The sequence below is a fragment of the Cricetulus griseus genome (assembly GCF_003668045.3).
Source record: "Cricetulus griseus strain 17A/GY chromosome 1 unlocalized genomic scaffold, alternate assembly CriGri-PICRH-1.0 chr1_0, whole genome shotgun sequence".
NCBI lineage: Eukaryota > Metazoa > Chordata > Mammalia > Rodentia > Cricetidae > Cricetulus > Cricetulus griseus.
The window spans coordinates 258,941,503-258,966,144 of NW_023276806.1; the positions used below are offsets into that span (position 1 = coordinate 258,941,503).

The following is a 24,642-nucleotide window of genomic DNA, read 5'->3' on the forward strand; positions in this document are numbered from 1 at the left end:
AGAAGGCAGCGTAAGAGTCAGCGTGGAGCACAGCAGCATGAGCACAGCCACGTGGTCAGCAGCAGGGCTCGATGGGACCACAGGCAGCACTCCTTTCCCTGTGTCTTGGCCTTCCTATCTATCCCCTTCTCCCCTCTGGCTATGTGAACAAGCAACAGCAAGGAGTCAGGTTCGCAGCTCAGGCTTGAAATACCAGCATTTGGAGGGCTGAGGCGGAGGGATTACTGTGGATCTGAGGTCAGCCTGGCCTACACAGTGAACTCAAGGACAACATGGATTACTAGCAACTTTCCTACTTGGGTTTTTTGTACCACTATATAAAGTCATTAGTCTTCCCACACACACCTTGTAGCCACATCGTCTCCCGTTTTAAAGTTATAGAGCAATTTTGCCATACACTATTTTGCTTGTATTTGTAACTCTTCTCTGCTGCACTTCCCTCCGCTTGCTGGTGCCATCTCTGCCGCCCTCAGCCCTGCTTCTCCTTCCGTGTCACAGGTATTCTAATACCACACACACACACACACACACACACACACACACACACACACACACTCTCCTTCTGTCCTACCTAGGCTCTTCTAGTTTCACGGCCTACACCTACTCTGTTGGTTGACTGGTGTCACAAGCTCGTTATCTGGGAAGAGTGACTCCCAACTGAGAAAATGCCCCTGTAAGACTGGGCTGTGGATGAGTCTGTGGGGCATTTCTTTTTCTTTTCTTTTGCATTTTCTTTTCTTTTTTTAATAATACAAACATTGAATATCTTTTTTTCAAGATTTTATTTATTAAGTATACAGTCTTCTGTCTGCATGTGCCCTGCACGCCGGCAGAGGGCACCAGATCTCATTCAAGGTGGTTGCGAGCCACCATGTGGTTGCCAGGAATTGAACTCAGGACCTCTGGAAGAGCAGTCAGTGCTCTTTAACCTCTGAGCCATCTCTCCAGCCCCTGTGGGGCATTTTCTAGATTAGTGATTGATGTGAAGGACCCAGCACACTGGGAGCAGTGCCACCCCTGTGCAGACGGGTCCTAGGGTTGTACAAGAAAACAAGTCTTGGGGAGTAAGCCAGCAGGCAGCACTCCTCCGGGGCCTATGCTACAGTTCCTGCCTCTAGGTTCCTTCCCTGACTTGCCTCAGTGATGGAGTTGTGAGCTGAAATAGATCTTTTCCTCCCCAAGTTGTTCTTGGTCATGGTGTTTTTATTAAAGCAATAGGAACCAAACTAAGAAACCTGCCCCTTACATATGCTTATTTCTACACATATACATACAATGTAAGGTCCATTATGAGAGCAACAGGTGAAATTTGTCTTTCTGAGTATGGCTTGTTTCAACTAATGTAATAATTTTCAGTTCTTCCAATTTTTGTCATCATTTTACTTTTCAGCTGAACAAAATTCCACTGTGGTTATGTGCTACATCATTTATTTATCTGTTGATGGAATTTGGCTGCCTCTAGGCTACTTCCAATTTTTTAGCTACCGCACACAGTGCAGTAATAAACCTGTATGTACAAGTTATGCAGGAGTGGTATAGTTTTATAAAACAGCAAGAACAAAGATGGCAAACTATGCACGTGCACGTGTGTGTGCACGCAAGTGTGTGTTCTTTTAGAAGGTATGCATTTGCAAGTCAGTAAGATACGCCTATAACTAAAAATTCAAAACCTTTTGTGTTACAGCACCCCTGCAATATCAGGCTTGCAGTCCTCCACTCTCTGGATTGACTTCCATAAACACTGATGCAGCCCTCAAAATTTCTTGCTTACAGAAGTGTGATAATAAAAAAAAAAACAAATTGGAGTTCATTCAAATCAAGATGCATAGCTCTTTAAAGACACACACACACACACTGAGAGAGACAGAGAGTCACCGCTCCAGGTTCAATGGCAGATTTAAGTGACACTTTTACAGTGGTAAACTGTAAACCAGCAAGAGAAGCACCAGCAGAGACTTAAGAGACATCCACTGGCACTTCAGACCTCCTTTACAAATTTTCCCTCTGTGCCACTGACTATATATATCCCAGCCCTATAGACTTTTCCCTTCTGCCAAAAAAGAATTCCTAGATATATTCTACATCAGAGAAACAAAACCAAAAAGCAGTATACAATAACAACAACAAAATCTTGACTGTCCATATTAAAACCAACTACCCAGGAGACCAGTCTCTTTTGCACAGAAAACTTAACAGAGAAATCTGGAAAAGAGAAAGAAAAGTAGAGCCAATAGCCTTAAAGACCTAGTGTACCAGAAGCCTGCGGCAAGTACTAGATCAGATGACTTGTTTTATCTTTGCTTCGTGGACCACAATGGTGTGGTCCCCATGTAAGCACAAGTGCAAGCCCAGAAACGAATGGCAGAGCAGCACACACCTTGGAGAGGGAGAGGAAGCCTTCGCTGGTGAGTACCTCCTGGGCATTCCTGTCCATAAACATGCAGCACATACAAGTTAACTTGGGGAGCGAGTAGAGACTGGCAACATCAAAAGTCATACAGACGTTCTGAATGTTAAGTATGGTGCAGAGGTACTCGGAAGTAGAATCCTCCAGCTCTGGAAATCCATATTTATGAGCCAGGCTCAAAAAGTCCAGCAGCACCTCCTCCTTCTCATCTGTCAGTGTCGCCCGCCCAGTGTAGATGTACTTGAGTAGCATCGTGAATGCTTCTGCAGTGGTGTCTTGGAGAGGGATTTCTGCTTCAGGCTGAGACTCTCGCATGCCACCATAGAGTAATGCTCTGCACACCAGAGAAGAAACAGTCAGAAGACCTCAAGTACATATAATAATGGTTATCAATACCATAAAGACATAGATTTGCTTAATGACACAAAGATCCAGCTGGAGAACACAAGCGACTGTAAATGATTCTTTAAAAGAAACAAGAGGAATAATTTAAAAACCATTCTGAATTAGTATCATAAACCACTGAACTAAACGAGATAGCCTGAGAATGCAAAATTACACAGAAAGTTGGAAGTCACCATTTGAGAGGAACGGTGAACTCAATATAAAGATGTTCCAGGTCTACAAGCAGTGTAGAAAGTAAAACCCCATAGGAAAATGATGAGACACACACTAATAGCTGCACAATGAGAACACAGGTTTAAGGGACTATATAAATGGGCCCCTCTTTTTGCAAAGTAATTTAGAAATACACCAAATTCAAATCTGAAATGTACACACCCTTCGATGCACTAATTGTTCTTTTATACCCAACTAGAAAAAATGTAATTCATTAAGGATACATAGGAATGAGTACTGAAACGCTGGGGAAAATCAAAATGTCAAAATGAACATTGGGTTGAAACCCTGTGGCTGCATATCCTACATGACCGTTAGGAAGACCAGTTGTGAGTGAGGGGTTTCGGTGCTTACCGTGAGAAGTCCCCTCTTGTACAGATAGCATGCTCTTGCCAGGAAACTGATAAGCTCTGATGACAAGATTTAATCAGGATTCTTCTCCCCCCATCCAACTACTGCTGTTAACTTTGCTTTGCACAAGAATACTGTTATCAATGAGAATCTAAGAGAGTTTTGGTGGTGGTATGGGTGTAAGCCCAAGTGAGTCACAAAATACTATAAAGGTTCAATATCTACAGAAACACAAAGGTCAATGAGAGGAATGTATTCCATTAGCTCAATACCATTTTCAAGTTTCTGAAAATGTTTGGATTTCTTTTAAAGAATATACTGATCCCATAACAGACATTCACATAGTTGGTTTTTCTCCCCAATGGATTCTTAAGGAGAACAAAATATACAGTATTATACAGAAATAGTAAACATAAAAGGTTCTATCATTACTTAAGAAAGGTTTTTTTTTTTGTTTTTGTTTTTTTTTTTTTGGTTTTCTGAGACAGGGTTTCTCTGTGGCTTTGAAGCCTGTCCTGGAACTAGCTCTTGTAGACCAGGCTGGTCTCGAACTCACAGAGATCTGCCTGCCTCTGCCTCCCGAGTGCTGGGACTAAAGGCGTGCGCCACCAACTCCCAGCAAGAAAGGGTTTTTAAAAAGTACTTTCATAGTACTAACTAGACTAAATGCAAGAAGAGGGAAAGGAAAGGCATATTGAGGACAGGAACCATAAATGATGGCCCAGCTAAGGCCAGATGTGATGGAAACTGACTCTTAGAAAGGGCGACAGCTTCTTGCTGATTTCTAAGCTTCTGATTTCACTTCTAGTGTTTTCTTTGTAAAGGATGGGAAGTTGTGAAAATAGCCATAAGTTAACTATGGTATTTCTAGCCAAAGAACACACACTCCCAAGAAACACAAAGATGGCAAATGTGGTTCCAAGGTGTGCCTGTTTCCCCATCAAACGAATTTTCCCTAAGCCACCAGGCATCTCAACTTCTCAAAGTAAAACTATGACTACGTAGCAGCTTTATCATTATAAACAGACAAAGGTTTAGTAATGTCAAAGATAAACAATCACATATGCAATAAGTCACTGGTGGTTTCCTTTTAGCCAACATTTAAAATTTAAGAGATCAGTAAATTTTATAACCTGGAAAATTAAGGATCTAAGAAATATCTATCTATAAGTGGGGTCATTCACATTTATAAAATATGAATATATACATACACATAATATGCATATATATATGTATATATATATATACATATATATATATATATGGTTTTATTTCTAATGTAACTCTGAAGGTCTCAGTCAATACTTGTTTTAGTGAGATCAGACAAATCTGGCAGAGCTCTGTGAGGTATCCACAGGTGTTGGCTGCAGTAATCCAAGGCCAAGAAACACACATTCTGGAAAGCCCACTCCCCTATATGATGAGAAGCCCACCCACCAGTAACTCAGTGTAAACCCATCCATCATCTACTTGAGCAGAGGGTAAAGGGGACAGACACACAGCTTGAGAAAGGCTCTTCAGACCTTCAGAAAGAGTAATTGGTACTGTCTGGCCCAGACAGCTTTCTAACCCCTAATTCAAAGCTGGCTCCTAAAGAAAAGGTAACTCCCAGAAAGTAACAAATCCACAAAGCCAAAGTTCTTTTCCACATTGTACTAAAGGATCCCACTTATTGCTACATTTAGGTTACATATTTTTCACACCATGATTTAAATCTAAAAAGAAAATTATTATACTTACCGAAAATACTGGCACCTAGCTGCTAAAATGACCCTGTGAGCAGGAAAGCGCTTCTTTTCCACAACAAATGTAACATCGCCATATTCTTCACCAATCAACAAGGCACCAACGTGCTCAGACAGAATGTGGACGTGATCAATTTCCCCCACTGCAGTGAAGGGGCGAAGAGGGTGGCTGTTACTCATCGTGTGGAATAGATGATAGTCACTGACCTGTCACACAGAGGAAGAGTGTGGTTAGTGAGGAGAAGCTAGACACAGAAAACTACACATGCTATCAGCCAACCAAATTCTACCCCAAAGTCCATCATCAATGATTGTTCTCTCTTTTTGAAATAGTCTTCAAATATGCAGTCTAGGCTGGCCTCAAAAACAATATAGATCAGGCTATCCTAAAACTCACCATCCTCACACCTCAGTCCCAAGGGTCAACAGTTTCCTTTTTTATATTATGATAGTGATGATGATGAAGATAATAATGATGTTTTTGTTTTCCCAAGATAGTGTTTCTCTGTGTAGCCCTGGCTGTCCTGGAACTCACTCTATAGACCAGGCTGGTCTAAACTCAGAGATCCGTCTGCCTCTGCCTCCTGAGTGTTGGGATTAAAGATGTGCACTACCACCACTCAGATGGTTTCCTTTTTTTTTTGTTTTTTTGTTTTTTTGTTTTTTCGAGACAGGGTTTCTTTGTGTAACTTTGGAGCCTATCCTGGCACTCTCTCTGGAGACCAGACTGGGCTCGAACTCACAGAGATCCGCCTGCCTCTGCCTCCTGAGTGCTGCAATTAAAGGCGTGTGCCACCAATGCCCAGCCAGATGGTTTCCTTTTTATTAATCTACTTATTCGAAGAAGCAACTCAAGCTGTTTTAACTAACTACATGACTGTAACTGCCTCATCGCACTAGGAAAGCAAAAACGCCTGAATATTCGCATACTAGCAGTGCTTGGAGTCATCACAATCTAGAAACACAGGCTCTATGCCAAACACCTCATGGAATGGAAAACCAACCAGCAGAGTATGCCAGCACTGGGCACAGACTGATTTAGCAAGGCTGGATACAGCTACACCCAGCAAAGTCTTTCAAGTACAGATCTAGGAATAAATTATAAACAGTAAATTTAATATTTTATGTAAGAGGTTTTGGTCTGAAACCACCTTAAATAATTTATTTAAAATAAAACCAATCTTCTGTGGTCACAAAAATGACTTACTTTATTAATAAAAAATTTACAGGAGCATCATAGCCCTCTTTCAAAATGAGAATCCATCTGGCTTATTCTCTAGACTGCTACTTCTCAGCCTGGTTAAGTGCCATGCTCTTCTCATCCCAGCGCACTCAAGAGGCCAAGGCAAGATTATGGGTTCAAAGTCAGCCTGAGCTACATAGTAAGATTCCTATTTCATACTGTTGGCTCTAATAATCAGAATACCTGAATATCACTATATTTATAGGCACTTCCTTGCCTTTATGTGCAGTCTGTCTATAAAAATAAATGAAAATCAAGGGCTGGAGTTTGACTAACACATCCAAAAGGGAAGCTAAGACCTTAGAAAGCTAGAACTTCTTAGAAGGTTTTATTTGTAAGCACGCCTTTTTCGGATGTCATAACTCAGCAAATGTATGCGGGTCTTCATTAGCACTCAGATCCCCGGGTACAGAGGTGCCTGGCGGCTCAGAACTAGCCTCTATATTGCAGAGACCAGGGACAATCTGTACTAACCATCGCTAAAGGCTCAAGAGCTCTCATCCTCAAACTCCCACATTATATGAAGTCTGTCTCCTGTGTCTACAGGGAAACCTTCATGCAAAAAGTTCTTTAGCTGCTTGTTATTCATGACCAGCCCAAGAGAGAGACCACCAACAGCAAGAGCTGTGATGAAGGAACACCGTGGATTACTGGCAGCATCCTCTTCTGTTGCCCAAGCGTGGTGGTTTGATAGGTTCACATGCTTAAATGGCTGATCCCCAAGGTGTGTCATTGTTGGAGGAGGCGTGACACCAGGGGAGGCTTCGGAAGTTTCAGAAGACAGCTCCATTCCCACTGTGCACGTCCCTCCTTCTTACAGTTTGAGTTGGGAGCTCTCGGCTGGCCCTCCACCATGCCTTCACTCCACCATCACAGACTCTAACCCTCTGAAACCACAGTCCAGTTACATGCTTTCTTTTAGAAACTGCCTTGGTCATGGGGTTTTATCACAGCAATGAAAAAGTAAGCAGAACACAGAACAAACTCCCTTTTCCTCAATTGCACCTTCCACCTCAGTGAGTCAAAACTCAACCATCCCAGGCATTAATAGGACAACAGAAAAACGTGTGCTACATTTAACACAGAAGTTGGGGCACTTTCTATAAAGGCCCCATAATAAATATTTTTGGCTTTATGCACTACACAACATTGTCATACATGCTCAATTCTGCCTTAAGAACTTAAAAGCAGCCATAGGCAATAAGTAAATGAATGAACACGGCTGTGGTGACAAAGCCATTAAGAAAAGAATGGGAGGGAGTCTGAGGGACCAGCTCATTGCCAACAGGAGAACCTGGGTTCCATCCCAAAAAACCCACATTATAAAGCAAAACCGGAGGGCTGGAGAGATGGTTCAGAGGTTGAGTGTCCTCTTCAAGAGGACCCAGGTTCAATTCCCAGCACCCACATGGCCGCTCAGAACTGTCTATAACTCCAGTTCCAGGGGTTCTGACACTTTCACACAGACACACAGGCAGGCACACACCAATACACATAAAATAAAAATTAAAAAAATCTTTTTTTTTTTAAAGGACATGGTGGAAAACAAACTGTAATCCCAATACTGGAAAGCAGAGATAGGTGGGCCTCTGGGGCTCACTGGCTAGCCAATCTAATCTAGTCAGTGAGCTGCAGGCCATTGAGAGATGGTGCTGAAAAAGAGAGGGAGGGAGGGAGGCAGGGAGGGAGAGAGGGAGAGAGGGAGGGAGAGAGGGAGGGAGAGAGGGAGGGAGAGAGGGAGGGAGGGAGAACAATAAAGAAGATAGACAGTGCTTGAGGATGGATTAAGACCCAAAATTGTCCTCTGACCTCTGAGACATAAATACTGACATAATACATGTGCACGTGTGCAAACACACATACTCCTATTTAAAGAAAAAAGGATTTGATCAATAGGTCATAGTTTGCCAAATGCTTAACTAACATGATCAAGAACTCTAAAGGAGGGATCAGACAGGGATTGAGATTTGTTTTTTCTGCTAGTTCATTCCGCTGATACTCAAAGAACATGGTCACTTCCTATGTTTAACCATCAAACTCTGAAAGCTACTAAATTCTGACTTCAAATCCCATTCCTCCCACAGGAATGCTCACATCACTCTGCTACTCCAAACCAAACAGACTATTTGCACCGACAGTATGCACCGCATGAGCCTCATGAATATCCTCTGGTGTAACATCTCTTAGTATTTATCTAAGTCATGGCCAAGACTCAACCCACTGCTAAATGACTCTGGATGAACAATGACTGATTTTCAGTTATCTAGCTCAGTGGGATATTTACAGTTCATCAGCTGACAAATCATGAACATTAATTCTAGATATGTAAATATCTGCCTTAATAGGCTCACCAGATCTTCACTTCTCAATACATACAATTTCACTTTGCTAAATTTACATTTTAATTATGTTTTTCCAAGTGGAAATATAAAGTGAATAGTGCTGGATACAGAAAGCACTTAATGTGGAATAAACACAATTTTTATTAGCGTATAGAAATAATTTTAGTTAGACCAGTGATTCTCAACAAGCTTGCCATACACTGGATTCACCCAGGAAACTCAGAAAAATGAAAATAAGACGCTTGAGTCCCACCCTTCAGAGTCTTATTCAATCAGTGTGGAATGGGACACAGGCAGCAGAGTCACCTCACTAAAATGATTAAAGAGCAGTGTGGAGAAGAACCATCAGTTTAGATTGTTGTGGGTTCACGTTATGGTTTGAATGTAGTTGTCCTTTGATCACACAATCATGGAATCTATAGGTGATAGAATCAGGAGATGGCAAGTAACTTTTAGAGGTGAGCCCACCCTCTGGAAAGTCTTGAGGTCACCGAGGATTAAGGCAGTTCTCAAGGGAGCTTTTGCAGTTTTCTCAAGAGTTGAAACCACAGCAAGCTTAGGCCCACTAAGCTCTCTGACTTCCTGTTTCAAGACATTTTTTTTTTCCTTCTGTAAGCATTGCAACTCAGATGGAAAGGGATTCTGGCACTCAAGAGCCAAAGAATACCAAGTGTTACAGCTCAGATGGAAAAGTATTCTGGCACTCAGGAGCCAAAGAATACTACAGGTCACAGGAAGCACAGACGCTTACAGCCTTGCTCTGAGAAAGGCTTCCCCAGTCTAACAGCTCTGTTCTGGCAGGGGAGGGCTTTCCTAGTGAAGTTGCTACAGTTAGGTTCTAGTCCTCAACAAAAGTGTTACAGCCCTGCTCTACTCTGGATCCTGAGAAAAGTTGTTACTTCTCTCCTCCACTCCATTGAGGGAAGGAAGGTCTCACCCAAACCTCATTCAAGATATTTATTGGGAGGGAAGAATCCAGCAAAGTGACTGCCTCTGCCAGGGTGAAGAAGACAGCCTCAAACTGAATAGGCACAGGATTTATATAGGGCTTCTTGGGGGTGGGGTTTTTCCAGAGAGATTTCCAGGGTGGGAATTGGTGAGATTTCAGTCTCTGAGCTCAGAGTGGCTAGATCTTGTGCTCAGGGACTGGTTGATTTTCTGCTCAGGGTCAGGAGCAGATTTAGCTCTGGTTCCAGGGCCAAAGTGTGTTTCTTTCACTGGTTCTTTTGGCCCTAATTTTAGGGCCAGGGTGTATCTTGCACTGGCTCTGATTCTAGGGCCAAAGCGTGTTTCTTTGGCTCTGCTCAGGGTGTGTTTCTTTGACTGGCCCTTTCTCCCCACACCTTCTACAATGTGTTCCCATCATTGTAATACCATCTTGCCAACATTAAGTCCGGGGCCAAAGGCAGGACTATGCCCTTGAGCTTCCAAAATACTAAACTAAATAAACCTCTATTCTTTATGAAGTCAGCCTGCTTCAGCTATTCCATATGGTAATACAAAGCTAATATAGCTTGCATTCCCTAGGCACACAAGTTCAAAGGCAAAACGTGTCCAGAAGAAAAATAGGTCCTGTCTTAGGTTAAAATTGCTGTGATAAAATACCAAGACCAAAAGCAACTTAGGGAAAATGGCTTTATTTCACCTTATAGCGTACAGTGCATCGAGAAGGGAAGTCAGGAAGTCAGGGCAGGAACTCCAGGCAGAATCCTAGAAGGAGAAACTGAAGCAGAGGCCATGGAGAAACACTGCTTACTGGCTTATCCCCAAGGTTTGCTCAGTCCACCTACTTACAGCACCACCCTCAGTGGTCTGGCCCTCCCACATAATCAAGAAAATGCTTACAGACTTCCCTACAGGTCAATCTGATGGAGGCATTTTCTCAATTGAGAAATTGTGTCAAGCTGGCAAAAAACTAAGCAGAACAAATTCTACTTTGAGATTATTGCAAAGAGACAAGTAGTGCTAACAAAGTTATTAGACTTCATATGCACAGATGCAGAAAATTAAATATTTTTTATCTATAAGATAGTTTATCAACAGATAGTTTGTGTGTAATCCACATTCATTTTCTTTTTAAAAGCCTACTTTAAAAATTACACATCAGGAGCCGGGCGTTGGTGGCACACGCCTTTAATCCCAGCACTCAGGAGGCAGAGGCAGGCAGATCTCCGAGTTCGAGGCCAGCCTGGTCTCCAGAGCGAGTGCCAGGATAGGCTCCAAAGCTACACAGAGAAACTGTCTCGAAAAAAAAAAAAATTTACACATCAGGGCTGGAGAGATGGCTCAGGGGTTAAGAACACTGCCTGTTCTTCCAGAGGTCCCGAGTTCAATTCCCAGAAACTACATGGTGGCTCCCAACGATCTGTAATGTAGTCTGGTGCCCTCTTCTGGACTGCAGGGATATATGTAGGCAGAACACTATATACATAATAAATAAATAAATCTTTAAAAAATTACATATCATTTTTTTAAATAGAACGCTCTTTTTTTAAAGATTTTATTTATTTATTATGTATATGACATTCTGCTTCCATGTATATCTGCACAACAGAAGAGGGCACCACAACAAATGGTTGTGAGCCACCACGTGGTTGCTGGGAATTGAACTCAGGACCACAGTCAGTGCTCTTAAGCTCTGAGTCATCTCTCCAGGCCCACATCAACATTTTTAAGTCATCAATATTTTTTAAGTCATCAATATTTTTTAAGTCATCAATCTTCATCTGATGAATACTAAAACTGGGGAAAGATTGCAAAGTTCATCATGACATGACATACTTCTACTTTCTTTGAGACAGGGTTTCTCTGTGTAGCTTTGGAGCCTGGCACTTGCTCTGGAGACCAGGCTGGCCTTGAACTCACAGAGATCCACCTGCCTCTGCCTCCCAAGTGCTGGAGGCCTGTGCTACCAAAGCCTGGCTGACATGCTTCTACTTTCTACATTCAGCTGCATTCACCACACACGTCACATTTCAGAACTTGATCAAACAAGGTAATCTCCACCCTCATGATGTGGGTATATAGTAGATGATTATTTTCTCAAGCTACGTTTTGTCATTCAGAGTTACAAATGCTTATTTTAATGCTTATTTTGCCCTGTCATACAAAATCCAGACACTAAAGCAAGAATAGATTATGGAATATGACAAGATGGAAAGGAAACAAAAGAGTACAACACAGGGAACAGGAAAGGACCTGTGACCAATCAAAGCAAAGTATAAAAAGCCCTTTTCTAACCTTATCATATGAACTCAACATAGCCTTGTCATGAAGACATTACCACATCCATATACTCAAACAAGATTAATATAAAAAATCCTCACCGAAATACTGGAAACAATGAAGTATAAGAGCTCATAACACAGTGAGTGGATTACAACAACACAGAAGATATGCACATAATACTCAAGTAACTTTTACTACGTTCACTACAGAGCTTTTTAAATTTTATCTTTGTGTGTTGGGGACATGAGCACTTGAGTGCAGGTGCCCTCAAAGGTGCTGGATCCCCTAGAGCTGGAGTTACAGGAAGTTGTGAGCTGCCTAATGTGGTGCTAGACACTGAACTCAGGTCCTCTGCAAAGGCAATAAACATGAGGTGTCTGAGCCCTCTCTACAACCCCATAGTTACAAACTAGGTAATAAAAGCTGTAATTGGTTAAATGAGATTCAACCAAAAACTATTTTAAAAGATTAGGGATGTTCACTGCAGTATACACATGAAGTTAACTATAATGAAAATCTATAGCTTTCTCATGTGCCACCACCACCCCCAAAAAATTGACTAGAAAATAAGAGGGAAAAGACTTGAAATATATTACTTAAAATTACAAGAAGTTATCTAGGAATAAAGTAGCAGCACACGTAAAGGAAGCTTTAAGCCTCCACTAAAAGATTTAAGAAAAACAAAGAGTCATACGTTTGTTAAGATCCAATATTGTAAAGACATCAATCGTTCCTGAACCATCATATGAAAAAGCATGCTTGATATTTTATATTTTAAACAAAATAATACTGTTGTAATAGAAACTCAGATGGTAAAATTCAAAAGAACATCATTGGAAGAATACAAAGAAAATATTAGGGAGTTATAGCAATATAAATATTTAAAGGAGCTTGCCAAACAACCAAGACAACCTGAGTTCAGACACCAGCATCCACATAAACAAGACATGGTCTCTGGTCTGGAATGCACTGCAACTCCCCAGGTTAGGAGTCAGAGACAGCAAGATCTTGGGAGTGGAGGGTTGCTGCTTGCCTGCCTAATCAAAAAACACAAACTCCAATTTCAGGGGAGACCAAGCTTCGAAAGAATAAAACAGTGATCAAGGAGGACACCTGACACTCTCCCTCTGGCCCAGACACAATGCACGCACCTGCACACAAATATACACAGACATTCCCTCCTCCTCCTCCTCCTCCTCTTCCTCCTCTTCCTCCTCCCCCACAAACATACACAGCCCCCAAAAAGGAAAATGTGTCACATGAACATACACACTTCACAATCAAGAGTATCAGGGCTGGAGCTGAAGCTCAGTGGTGCAACACTTTGTCATACATGCTGAAGACCCCTTGGTTCAATCCAAGTCTCTCTAGAAAAAGAAAGAAAATTAAGTGTATAGATGTTACATTTATCATGATATTCTGTTTGTTTGGGGGGCTGGGATTGAATCCAGAGTCTCACACAAGCTAGGCAAGTTTTGGGTTTGTTTTGGGTTTTTTTCCCTCAAAAAAAAAAAAAAAAAAAAAAAGTTGACCTAGCCATGCCAAAAAAAAATAAATCTAAATGTCAATTTTCTGAGGAATTATAGTCAACTAGGAACATCTCAAATATTAATAATGTTATTTATTAACAAAGGAATTAAATACCAATAATGAAAAAATGCTTGTTTTAGCACGGCTGGTATTGAACTCAGGGGCTTATACATGTCAGGCAAGCACTCTACCACTGAGCTACACTCCAGTTCTGAAACAAATATGCATCACTGAATACAAAATGCACGCTATAAAACAGTACTACAGCTGGGAGGCGGTGGCTCACACCTTTAATCCCAGCACTCAAGAGGCAGAGGCAGGCGGATCTCCAAGTTTGAGGCCAGCCTGATCTATAGAGTAAGTTCAGCGACAGCCAGGGCTACACAGAGAAACCCTGTCTCAAAAAACAATCAAAAAACAGTACTATGGAAAACTTTATTAAATACAACAAACACTGAAAAAAGACATTATCAAAACTGCTAAACACAAGGACTGTCTCTACAAATAAAAACTAAACCCTGAGTGGTCACACATTCCCTTAATCCCAGCACTTGGATGATGTAGACAGGAACAGCAGGAATTCAAGGTCATCCTCAGCTAGAAAGGGAGTTTGAGGTCAGTCTACATAAGAACTAAGTAACAATGATGCAAGAGTAGCATGGCCTTGGAGACTTCAGATCTTCTCTATGGACTCTTCCCAGTCTGAAGACAGACTCCCTCAGATGTGTATATCCTGACTTACTCCTGGTTACTGTACTGGAGTCTAACTTGATTTCCACAAGATGGGGTGAGGGTAATTTATTGCTTTCACTTTCCCTTCAAGGTGGTAGAAAGGCAGGGCAACAAGGGCTTAGTTCAGGAGAGGACAAAATAAACATGTCCTAACCAGGAATGCACCTCCCATGGTACCTTATGCAAATATTAACTGGGAAGTACTGGACCTTTATGTGAGTTTTACGTTAGTTAAGGATAATAAATGGACTATTGTTCTTAGCTGGCTTTCATTACTTCAAAAGCATCAATTATCAAAATGAGGCTAGTTAGCACCGCTAAAATACTGGTGGTTACTGCCTGTCTGTCATGCAATAACAAACCCACACCCATTCTTTCTCACCCAATAATAAACAATGTCCCTCAGGAAATGAGAGCACCATATGCAGCTCAGAACAGTGTCCTGTTTTAAATAAAAGTTGGCCTAAATGCCCACTTCCTTACTTAAAACCACACTTTGAAGCAGTGGTTTGTCTATTCTCCAGTAAATCATGAAGAAACAATCAAAGAGGTTCCACAAGGTGGAGATGCCAGCGAGTCCTTGAGCCCTGTGTGTCTCCCCTGGGAGCCCTCTCCACCCTGCACATTTCCTGACTGAAAGGCCTTTATGAAGAAAAAGACCTTCTGCTCTTTAATTGCAAAATATAAATGATCTTTCTCCGGGGGAAAGAGATGGCATTTACAAGCATATGTTTTAGCAATTTCTTTCTGCTCTTGGTACCCATGTGGTGTGTAATTTGAAGTAGGATTCCTTAAACTTTAAATTAATAGCGCTCAGGGAGTCAACTACGCCCTGTCTGCATCTTAAACACTCTCACAGAGGACCCAGCCTACCTTCTCACCAGAACAACACTTGGCTTTTGATGTATGCCTCGCTCCACCTGTCACTAAGTCTGAAGATGATGACCACTCTAGAGGTGTAACCTTCAATCGGGTATTCTGAAAGCCTTATTCTACAAGGGGCAGTGCAGAGCAAAGACAGAAAAACATGGGGCTCCCAAGGCGAGATTCTTTTGTTAGGGAAAGACATCCAGGCTACCTTCAAAGTCATGGCACTCTGCCATTGTGTTTGTAAATAAGCACCCGCAGACATAAGTCAGCTTTGACAGACTGGCACCCTAACAGAGGTCTTTGACAAGGTTGCCTTACTGAGCATGTGCCTAACTCCATTCACTGACTACCACATGGCCCTCCACTTCTCTGTCAAGGGATAAACTAATTTCTGAATCTGTACATGAGCTCTTTAATACAGTTCAGTGCTGGATGACAAAAACATACTCTATTCAGATCAAAACAGTCATTTCAGTCAGGTGTGGTGATGCACGCCTTTAATGCCAGCCCTCAGGAGGCAGAGACAGAAAGATCTCTGGGAGTTCGGGTCAGCCCGGCTTACTGTTAGAGCTCCAAGACTGTCATGGATACATACAGAAACCAAGTCTCAAAACACCCCCCCCACACACACACACACACACAATGCCATTTTCATGTCATCTTTAGGCGGGTCACACATAACTTTGACTTATTGATATGGGGGAAACAATTCATATTTGAACTGTGATGTAAAATCTAGACTAGAATACTGTTACTGTTACTACAAGTATGCCTCAATATATACTGCTGGATTAACTAAACAACCTATAACAAACTTGGCAACAGTATATTATAATAAAAAAAAAAAAACAGAACAGGAAGTTCAACTCAGCATACACTGACGAGCATGGCCTCCCACATCTGTAAGGAACTCTGTTTACACATGTTCAGATGCAGGAAGGAGGTGGGCAACAGCACTAAACATTACGTAGCAGCCAGACTCAGAGAGCTAACTAGACTCCTTTACACACTGCAGTCATAAGCCACTGGAGGCTTAAGGATGCCACACTTTCAGCCCCTCAATGCTTCATTTGGTTGGTTACTAGTAAGCTGCCTAAGGATATCTATGCATACACTGAACGGCTACAATGCCCATTAGTTGCCAATAATTTTTGTCAGGGCTTATGAGCGGCCTTGGCCCATCTTTTGAAAAATGTTCTTTTAAACTAAGAAATGCTCCAGGCTCATTCTGGCAATGATAACTAATTCTGTGGTGGCTGAGCAAGGCTGCTACTTTATTATCTCAGCACAGATATGAAAGACTCTCAGGCAAAAAAAAAAAAAAAAAAAAAAAAAAAAAAAAAGAGGCCAACTCATAATTTGCAATATCATTTTTATTTGTATTCAGTTAAGCCTTTTGCAGTCTGTGAGTCCAAGCTCTAATTAAAATAATCCAAATGCTGCAAAGCACACACCATAGCACTCAAGGAAGACATTCTCAAAGTGAGTTCAGAGGCCCAAATGAGCTGCATTCAGCTCTTCTGATGCTCTCACAGTTTCAACTCTTGCTCCTCCTTCCCTACAAAATCCTTCTTCAGCCGCTTAGGAAAGGGTAGCAATAAAATACACCAGACTTCCCTAAGTTCTGAGTATTTACCCAATACCCACACATCCAGCCTCCAATCGCCTCCCACAGTCTCTCAGCTCAAGAATGCTCCTCCTGTGACTTCTAATGGGGCAATCCCCCACAGATGGGTGACTTTTATGAGAAAAGTCACAAATCCCAGCTCCAAGAAGAGGCTACCATTTATATGTCTCAAAATTTATGTAGTTATCTTTTTCTGGACTTTTGACCTTATCAGTTCCAAGCCCATTGAACACTGTAGGAACTGAATGATAAAAGCAGAAAAACACATGCATCTAAAGCCAAACACAATGAAATAGTCATGAATGACACAGAGGTTATTACTTGTAATAATATTTAAAAACATAGAACGAGTTATTTCTATTTAATTTCTTCAGTGGCAACTTATGGGGCTGTAATATTCTTGCGTAGATTTGAATTATATGGTTTTTCCTAATTAATAAAGGTTATTACAGCATGAACTCCCATTAAAGCAGTAAAATCATCAACTGCAGCAATGTAATTTCTTTGCAGCAAAGCTGCTGTGAAAATGAGCATTATTATCTGTGTAAAGGAAATTGGCTTTTCATTTGCAGAATATTATAAAAATGTTCTACTGTGCATAGATTTGACTGTAGTTTGCTATACCCCAATATCAGGACTATTTTTTTTTGTAAAATTATGAAATAAAAGCAATTAACTGAGAAATTAAATCAAATCTAAACTCCTAATTTGTAAATTTATTTATGCTATTCTATGACATAACTTAAAAGAAATGTTTATAATTTACACTAGCCTGTTTGTTCTTTCCCCGTATGATCTTGTTGATTTTGTAAACCCTGTCTTTAACACCAACCTAGCATCCACAGTGATGAAGAGAATCCATTTATGTGGTCGACAAGATGCTACTGAAAACCACAGAGAATGGCGATTCGGCTGAGGGGCCACTGAACTCACCAAGAGCTCTTCCCAAATCCAAGTTAAGGGTGTGTGCCTCACAATGTGGCAACAGACAGACCTAACTCAAGCAACAATGTTCATTCTAGAAACAGAAAAACCCTAGGCAAAAATGTTTAAGTCCAAAACTTCCTAGAGCCCACCGGGAAAATGAATTTTTTTCTTTCCTATACAACTGTCACCCTTTCGTGTTTTAAACTTGGGTTTTACCCCCAAATTTCCACAAGCCCTCATGAATAAATAAGTGTGCAATCTGCCTCTTGATCCTCTTCTGTGTCTATGCACCCTTCACTTGCACTGTGAAAGAATAAAAATAAATAAAGATGAGAATGATGCATTTTTCTTGCCGTTTTAGAACAGTAAGTGAAGGCTCTTTTGTATTCTGTACACTAACACCCCCAAGACACTACTGAATAATTGATAGGTTTATGATTAGACTGCTATTTTCTGTTTTGAACAGCATTCATGGACCAAACTTAATGCACAGCTAATCCTGAATTCTTTCTCTTTTGTCAAGATCAAAATCCCTATCAAGGGTGATAAATTTCTTAGAATTTTGCCAGTTGGTTCTTTACCTAATGTCATAATCTTCATATGTGACCAGCTCAGCAACAGAAGCAACTTAGAATGTCACCAACACAAATTTTGTATTACATTTGTTTTGTGCAAGGGGAGGTGGGTGTGCACAACGGCCAAGGCATACATGCAAAGCCAGAGGACAACTTGCAGGAGTTGGTTCTCTCTTTCCACCATATCAGTTCCAGGGATCCAATTCAGGTTCATCAGGCTTAGCAGCAAATACCTTTACCCACAGAACATCTCCATAGCCCCAACACAAATTCTCAGGGTCCATCAAAGGAGGACACCAATAGGACCGTGCCTTTACAAGAGAAGTCTATAATTCAGGCACCAGAGAAATATATTGACACACAAGAGAAGTGACTTACACAGTATAAGCCGAGTATTTTTGGAGGTCATTTCTAAGTGGGGGAAAGGTAATAATTTTTTAAATTGTTTAAGTTGGTCCTTATTCCATTGTACCATCATTATGTACCTGACAATCAATACAGCAGCAGAAACACTATGATAGACACTGCTGAGAGACAAATGTCAGATACCTCCTCAGTGCTTATAAATGAAGAAGCTTACGTTTTTCTTGGCAAAGAGCAGAAGAAAGTAATAGCCACATGATCTCCTCTGCTGAACTCATGAGTAAACCTAAAGTAACCCATACAGCTGTGATCAAGCTGGGGTTTATAATGGAAGGGGTGGCTTTTATGGCTATTAAGTAAAAGATGCTTTATAGAAACAGCATGGCAAGGTCAAGATGCTGGTGGCATGAAGGGAAAGCCTGTGACTAAGAGGAAATTTGAATGACAACAGAAGAGAACCAGAGACAGATACACACTGGTGGAGCGTCCTATACCAATGTATCTGGAGAGATAGCTCAGTGGTTAAGAAAGTGCAAGCCTTCAGAGGAGCCACCTGGTTCTCAGCACCAACAAACACCACTTATAACTCTGGCTCCTGGGGAATCCACTCTGTGGCCTCTGCAGGCACCTGCACTCACAGGTGCCCATATACTCTCTCTTACTCTCAAAATGTTCTAGTCTCTACCTCAAGAAGAGGCCAGGGTATATCAGGCTACCTTCTGTGGTCCTTCAAGTTCTGAAACTGGGATTAAATCACCAATCACCAAGCAGCCAAATACAGTGCTGGAAGTACAGACTGTTTCTTGGAGCCGAGCTCTGCAGACCAGCAAAAGTTTATATACACATTTTTATGGCCCAACAACTGTTTCTAGGAATTTTTAAGGCTATTGACTAGTTCTGCATTAAAAAGCTAGGGAGAAACTAAATCCCCAGCAATACAATAAGAGCAAAATAAAATGAGATGCATTCATTAACAATAATGGAATAAGTAGACAGGCATGGTGGCACAATATCTTTAATCTCTGCACTCCAGAGGCAGAGGCAAGAGGATCTCTGAGCTCAAAGCCAGCCTGGTCTTTATACTGAGTTCCAGGCTAGTGCCAGGGCTACATAATAAGACTCTGTCTCAAAAAATAAAATCAAATAAAAGAATAGAAAACTCTTATGTTTTTGTTTGCTTGTTTTGGTCTTGGTTTTTTGCAGTGTTTGCTACTGGGGCATACCCCCCCCCCTCACTCTGCACATTCTGACCTGACTAAAGGAAGTAACAAGAGCAGGCCTCAGGACAATTAGGACCCAATATGTAAGCATGCGCATTTATACACATATTTTACATACATGTGTACACACACACACACACACACACACACACACATTTTGGTTTTTCGAGACAGGGTTTCTCTGTGTAGCTTTGGAGCCTATCCTGGCACTCGCTCTGGAGACCAGGCTGGCCTCGAACTCACAGAGATCCGCCTGCCTCTGCCTCCCGAGTGCTGGGAATAAAGGCGTGGGCCACCAATACCCGGCTCACACATATATATTTATATAAAGACACTCACCATATATGTTTACTTAATTCATTCAATCCATATTTTGGCATGTACACCTAAATATAGACTTAGCTAATTAAGTCTATTAATTAAAACATTGAAAAAGGACCTGAAGGCTGGCTGGGCAGGCGGATCTCTGTGAGTTCGAGGCCAGCCTGGTCTCCAGAGCGAGTGCCAGGACAGCCTCCAAAGCTACACAAAGAGAAACCCTGTCTCGAAAAACCAAAAAAAAAAAACAAAAAAAAAAACAAAAAAAAAAAAAGGAAGAAAAAAGAAAAAAAAAAAAGGACCTGAAGAACACACAACACACTATGACTAGCAGGGCCTCAAAAAAAGGAGTGAGTAACTGGGGAACTTTGTATTTAAATCCAATACATTTCTGAAGTGACTCTTTCTCAAATAACAGACTGATTTAATTTTTTTTCAAAACGATAACTAATGAGGTGATAAATTTATCAAAAGGATTTGGATTTTTCTTTCATTTCCAAAAGAAATACAGGGAACCAGAAAGATGGCCCAGAAGATAAAAGCATTTTTCTCCAAGCCTAACAACCCAGTTGGATCCTGGGACCTTAGAGAACCATGAATTGTCTCTGACCTCCACACACAGTGGCACACCGCGTGCACACACATGCACAAACACATAGCATGAATGCTGGCGATACAGATTTCCAACTTGTACCTGAAGAATGCAATGAGAGTTGAAGGACCTCTGATACTGACAGTATTTAGTTAAGACAGACTTTTAAGAATTAGCTAAATATATCCAAATTGCAACCCTTGGAAGCCAAGAACCGTCTGCTTCTTGCAAATACAATGAAGTATAAAATGTATCACATCTTGTGCATCTCAGGACTCAACTACAAAATTATAAGCCCACCCTAGAGGACGCAGGGCTCCTAAGGCCACCCCTTCTCCAAGAATTTATAGGTGGGCGGGTGCCAAGTGGGGAAGGGCTCACAAGGCTCTACCCTCCTCCACGAAGACCTATAGGCAGCTAATGCCCACACTCCTATATGCAACCCTAATTAAACTCACTGGTTTACAAAACACAATGGAAGTAGAAGGCAATAAAGTTGGGAAAACAACAGGGATTATGAGGAGTAGGAATGGGACTAAAGAGTAAGTGGGAGTTGTGGGTATGTTCAAAATACATTATTATACATATGGAGCATCATTATGTACCCATAAGTATATACAAATAAAGCACACATACAAATAATTTAAATACCTTAACTAAACTAAATGTTCTAAGAAGTTTTCCTTGGGGCTGGAGAGATGGCTCCAAAGTTATGAGCACTTATTGCTCTTGCAAAGAACAAAAGAGGACATTTCAAATACAAGATATTCATAGCTCTTAGAGCCAGGAAGTCTTTTCCATAGAAACTGCTAGAGTGGTGGGTGGCCCACAAATGCCCATCTATTCTATTCCTAAGGTGTCTCTGGAACACAGTTCTGTGGAAACAAAGCATGCTGAGTAAACTTAGTTTGGAAGAAAATAAAACAACTTAGCTTCAGCATGATATGAGAGCAAACTTCCCCACCGGCCCCCACTCTCCACCCCAATCCCACTCAGGAAAGGGGAGCTGGAGTTGTGAGTCACACCCAGGAGTTTCTATACTGCCTTTTTCTCTTTCAATGCCTCACCTCCTGGCTCTCCACAGGCTCCCCCAACTAAAGAGTCGTATCTGACTTCTGTCCCCCCAAAGCTGCAATGACAGTGGCCTTCACCTGAAATGTGGCCAGTTCAGTGTCTAAGCGCTAAATACACATCATATTGCCAAGACTTAGAAAAGCATTTTTTATTCAATTCAGTAGATGTTAAACACTATTTTGATACTGAAGACTCTCACTTCACTAATTTCACCTGGCCCACTGTACTTTCTCCTTCGGTATGGCTCCTGGGGCATTTCGAGTACACACAGTGCTTGCACTTGCAGCACACATTACATCTCTGGAGGCAGCAGGGCTTTAGAACAAGGCATCTGAGGGTATCGAAAGTAACACTGCCCAGATTCAAGTCTTGGCAACACCATACTATGGTGGAGCCTTGGACATACAACTTAACCTCCTAAACCCCCTTTTTAAACATTCTTCATAAAAACAACTGTTGTGTCTGTGTATGGGGTGGAGCCTATGTGCCATGGCACACACAAGTGGATAAACCAACTGTGTGGAGTCGCTCCTCCTAGCACCTTTCCTTGAACCTGCAGGGATTGAATAAAGGTTGTCAAGCCTGGGTGACAAGCACTTTACCTGCTGGACCACCAGCTCACTGGCCTAAACCTCCCTTTTGTTTTCTATATAATATAGGTGACAGAAAAACACTACCTTCCCAGCATCAGCAAAACCTCAGACATTTCCTACTGTAATGACTGTCACCACCACCACTATTAGAACTTGATGAAGAAAAGGACAAAGTTAACAGCAGATGCAGAGATGGACAACGGGTACCAACACTGGCAACTCAGAGTTGATACTCTTGATTAATGCCAAGGAGACACACACTTGAGAACAGGTCCACTTTAACACACACACAAGGAACTAAATAGACTGAAATCTGAGCTCTCTGGAAACGGCTATGTCTGGTGGCAGTATTCTGAATGTTTCCAGGGCATTCCCTTTCAACATAACTCGAAACATATGAGCAGCCAGAAGCAGAGGAACCAACTGCTGTCCTGTAGTAGTGCAATGGGCCTTAGACTGGGCTCTGGGCAACCTGGAGCCTACAGTAACCTCACTCACAAATAAAAGGGCTTCAAGGCTTTCCAAAATCCATTCCACCTGGGAATGTGCTTCGTTCCTTCTAAGCAGGAAACCAAGAAATGGCTAACTACCGTGGCCCCACATGAGAATATCCAACTTTGCACTGACTTTGCTGGCCCTCTCCAGCCTTCTCACGAGTCCAGGCCAACAGAGGAAGCCAGGATGTGGCGCTGCTGATACCACTGTCTCCTCTGAGCATGCCCGGCCTTTAGCAGCCACACAACATGTGGACTCCAGTTTAGTAGAATAATATTTGAATGCCTGCTATTTATTAACTGTTTCTTTTAAAAATTTTATATTTAATGGAAGGGATCATATGCATGCTACAGCAGGCATGAGGGGACGGAGAACAACTTTCAGGATTAGTTCTCCTTCCACACCCTAGTCATCAGGTTCGATGGCAAATGCTTTACCCTGCAAGCCACCCTGCCAGCTTAATGTCATTACTTTTTATATCAGTTGGGAAGCATATCTTTGAAGATTCATATTAGCATTATATTTACTATATTCTTTTTACAAAATTGACTTTAAGAAGGTTGGAAAACCTCACAACTTCAATTTTCCCAATGTCCTCAAATTATTAAGGAAGCACTCACAGGACATGTGATATTATTCCTTGAAATTAATTTTCACAATTACATAGACCTTTATAGATGCTAATCCATTTCCCAGCTCGAATTCTTCAGATGGAGCCGAGAGTCACCATCATCTAGTGGCTCATTACACATGCTATAAAATATTTCACCCCAGCTGTAAAGTGGACCACAGTAAATATGTTTTGTTGCCTTAATCGAGATTTATGATAATATAATAATGTGATTTTAAAGGCCATATGCCACAGTACTTCCTAAATTAATAAAAATACTAATCACTTAACCTATAACACACATCATCACACAGTCCTGCAGGTGGCTCTCTGCCCATGTGCCCATGCCCAGTAACAATTGATGGAAGGCCTGTCATCAAATCCATTTAATTGATTTATTTTACACTAGCCTTCTAAAGCCGCATACATAATGGGAACTCACTCTGTGATGGGAAAATAAATTATTTAGTCTGCACAACCCAATGATGTTACTATTAAGTTACTAATTCACGGAGAAGGGAAAAATTCCCCTATTAGCCTTTTTCGTGCACAAGTAAGATGCTCACTGAGACCTGGGAAACGGACATGAGAGGAATAATCCTAACCAGAGTGCTAGGGGGATAGTTCAGTGGGAAAGTGTGCGATCCTCTCAATACTCACATAAAAGCAGGCTTGGCAGTGCACACCTATATCCCCAGAACAGGGATGTGAGATGGAGAGAGGGTAGATCCCTGAGGCTCATTAGCCAGTCAGGCTAGTACAAACAATGAGGCCTATATTCAGTGAGACACTGTCTGAAACAGCGGTTCTCAACCTGCAGGTCAGGACCCCTCTGGGTCAGATATTAAATATTTACATTACGATTCATAAAAGCAGCAAAATTACAGTTATGAAGTATCAATGAGATAATTTTATGGTTGGGGTCACCACACATGAGCTACATTAAAGGGTTGCTGCATTAGGGACATTGATTACCACTGGTCTAAAAGAATAAAGCAAAGAGCAACAGACTAAGATATACGAAATCCACCTGTGACTTCCACACAGCCATACGAAGGCAAATGTACCTACACGCATTCATGTATATATACATGCATGCCACACACATACACAAACACACACTTTTTTTTAAACAGTTTTTTTTTTTAAAAATGGAGAGATTTGCCAAAGTCCACAGCTGCT

The 24,642-nt window shown here is 41.5% G+C and overlaps 1 protein-coding gene across 2 annotated transcripts in view; it reads right to left on the reverse strand.

The window, feature by feature from the left end:
* Btbd9 (BTB domain containing 9) overlaps nt 1–24,642 on the reverse strand; it is a 354,247-nt gene that overhangs the window by 310,719 nt on the left and 18,886 nt on the right. For both annotated transcript variants that reach the window (XM_027394408.2, XM_027394409.2), the window contains exons 2-3: nt 5,117–5,328; nt 2,378–2,741 (exon numbers count right to left, since the gene is read on the reverse strand). In XM_027394408.2, the coding sequence (XP_027250209.2) occupies nt 2,378–2,741; nt 5,117–5,301 (549 nt within the window). In that variant the 5' untranslated portion in view covers nt 5,302–5,328. The remainder of the gene's footprint in view (nt 1–2,377; nt 2,742–5,116; nt 5,329–24,642) is intronic.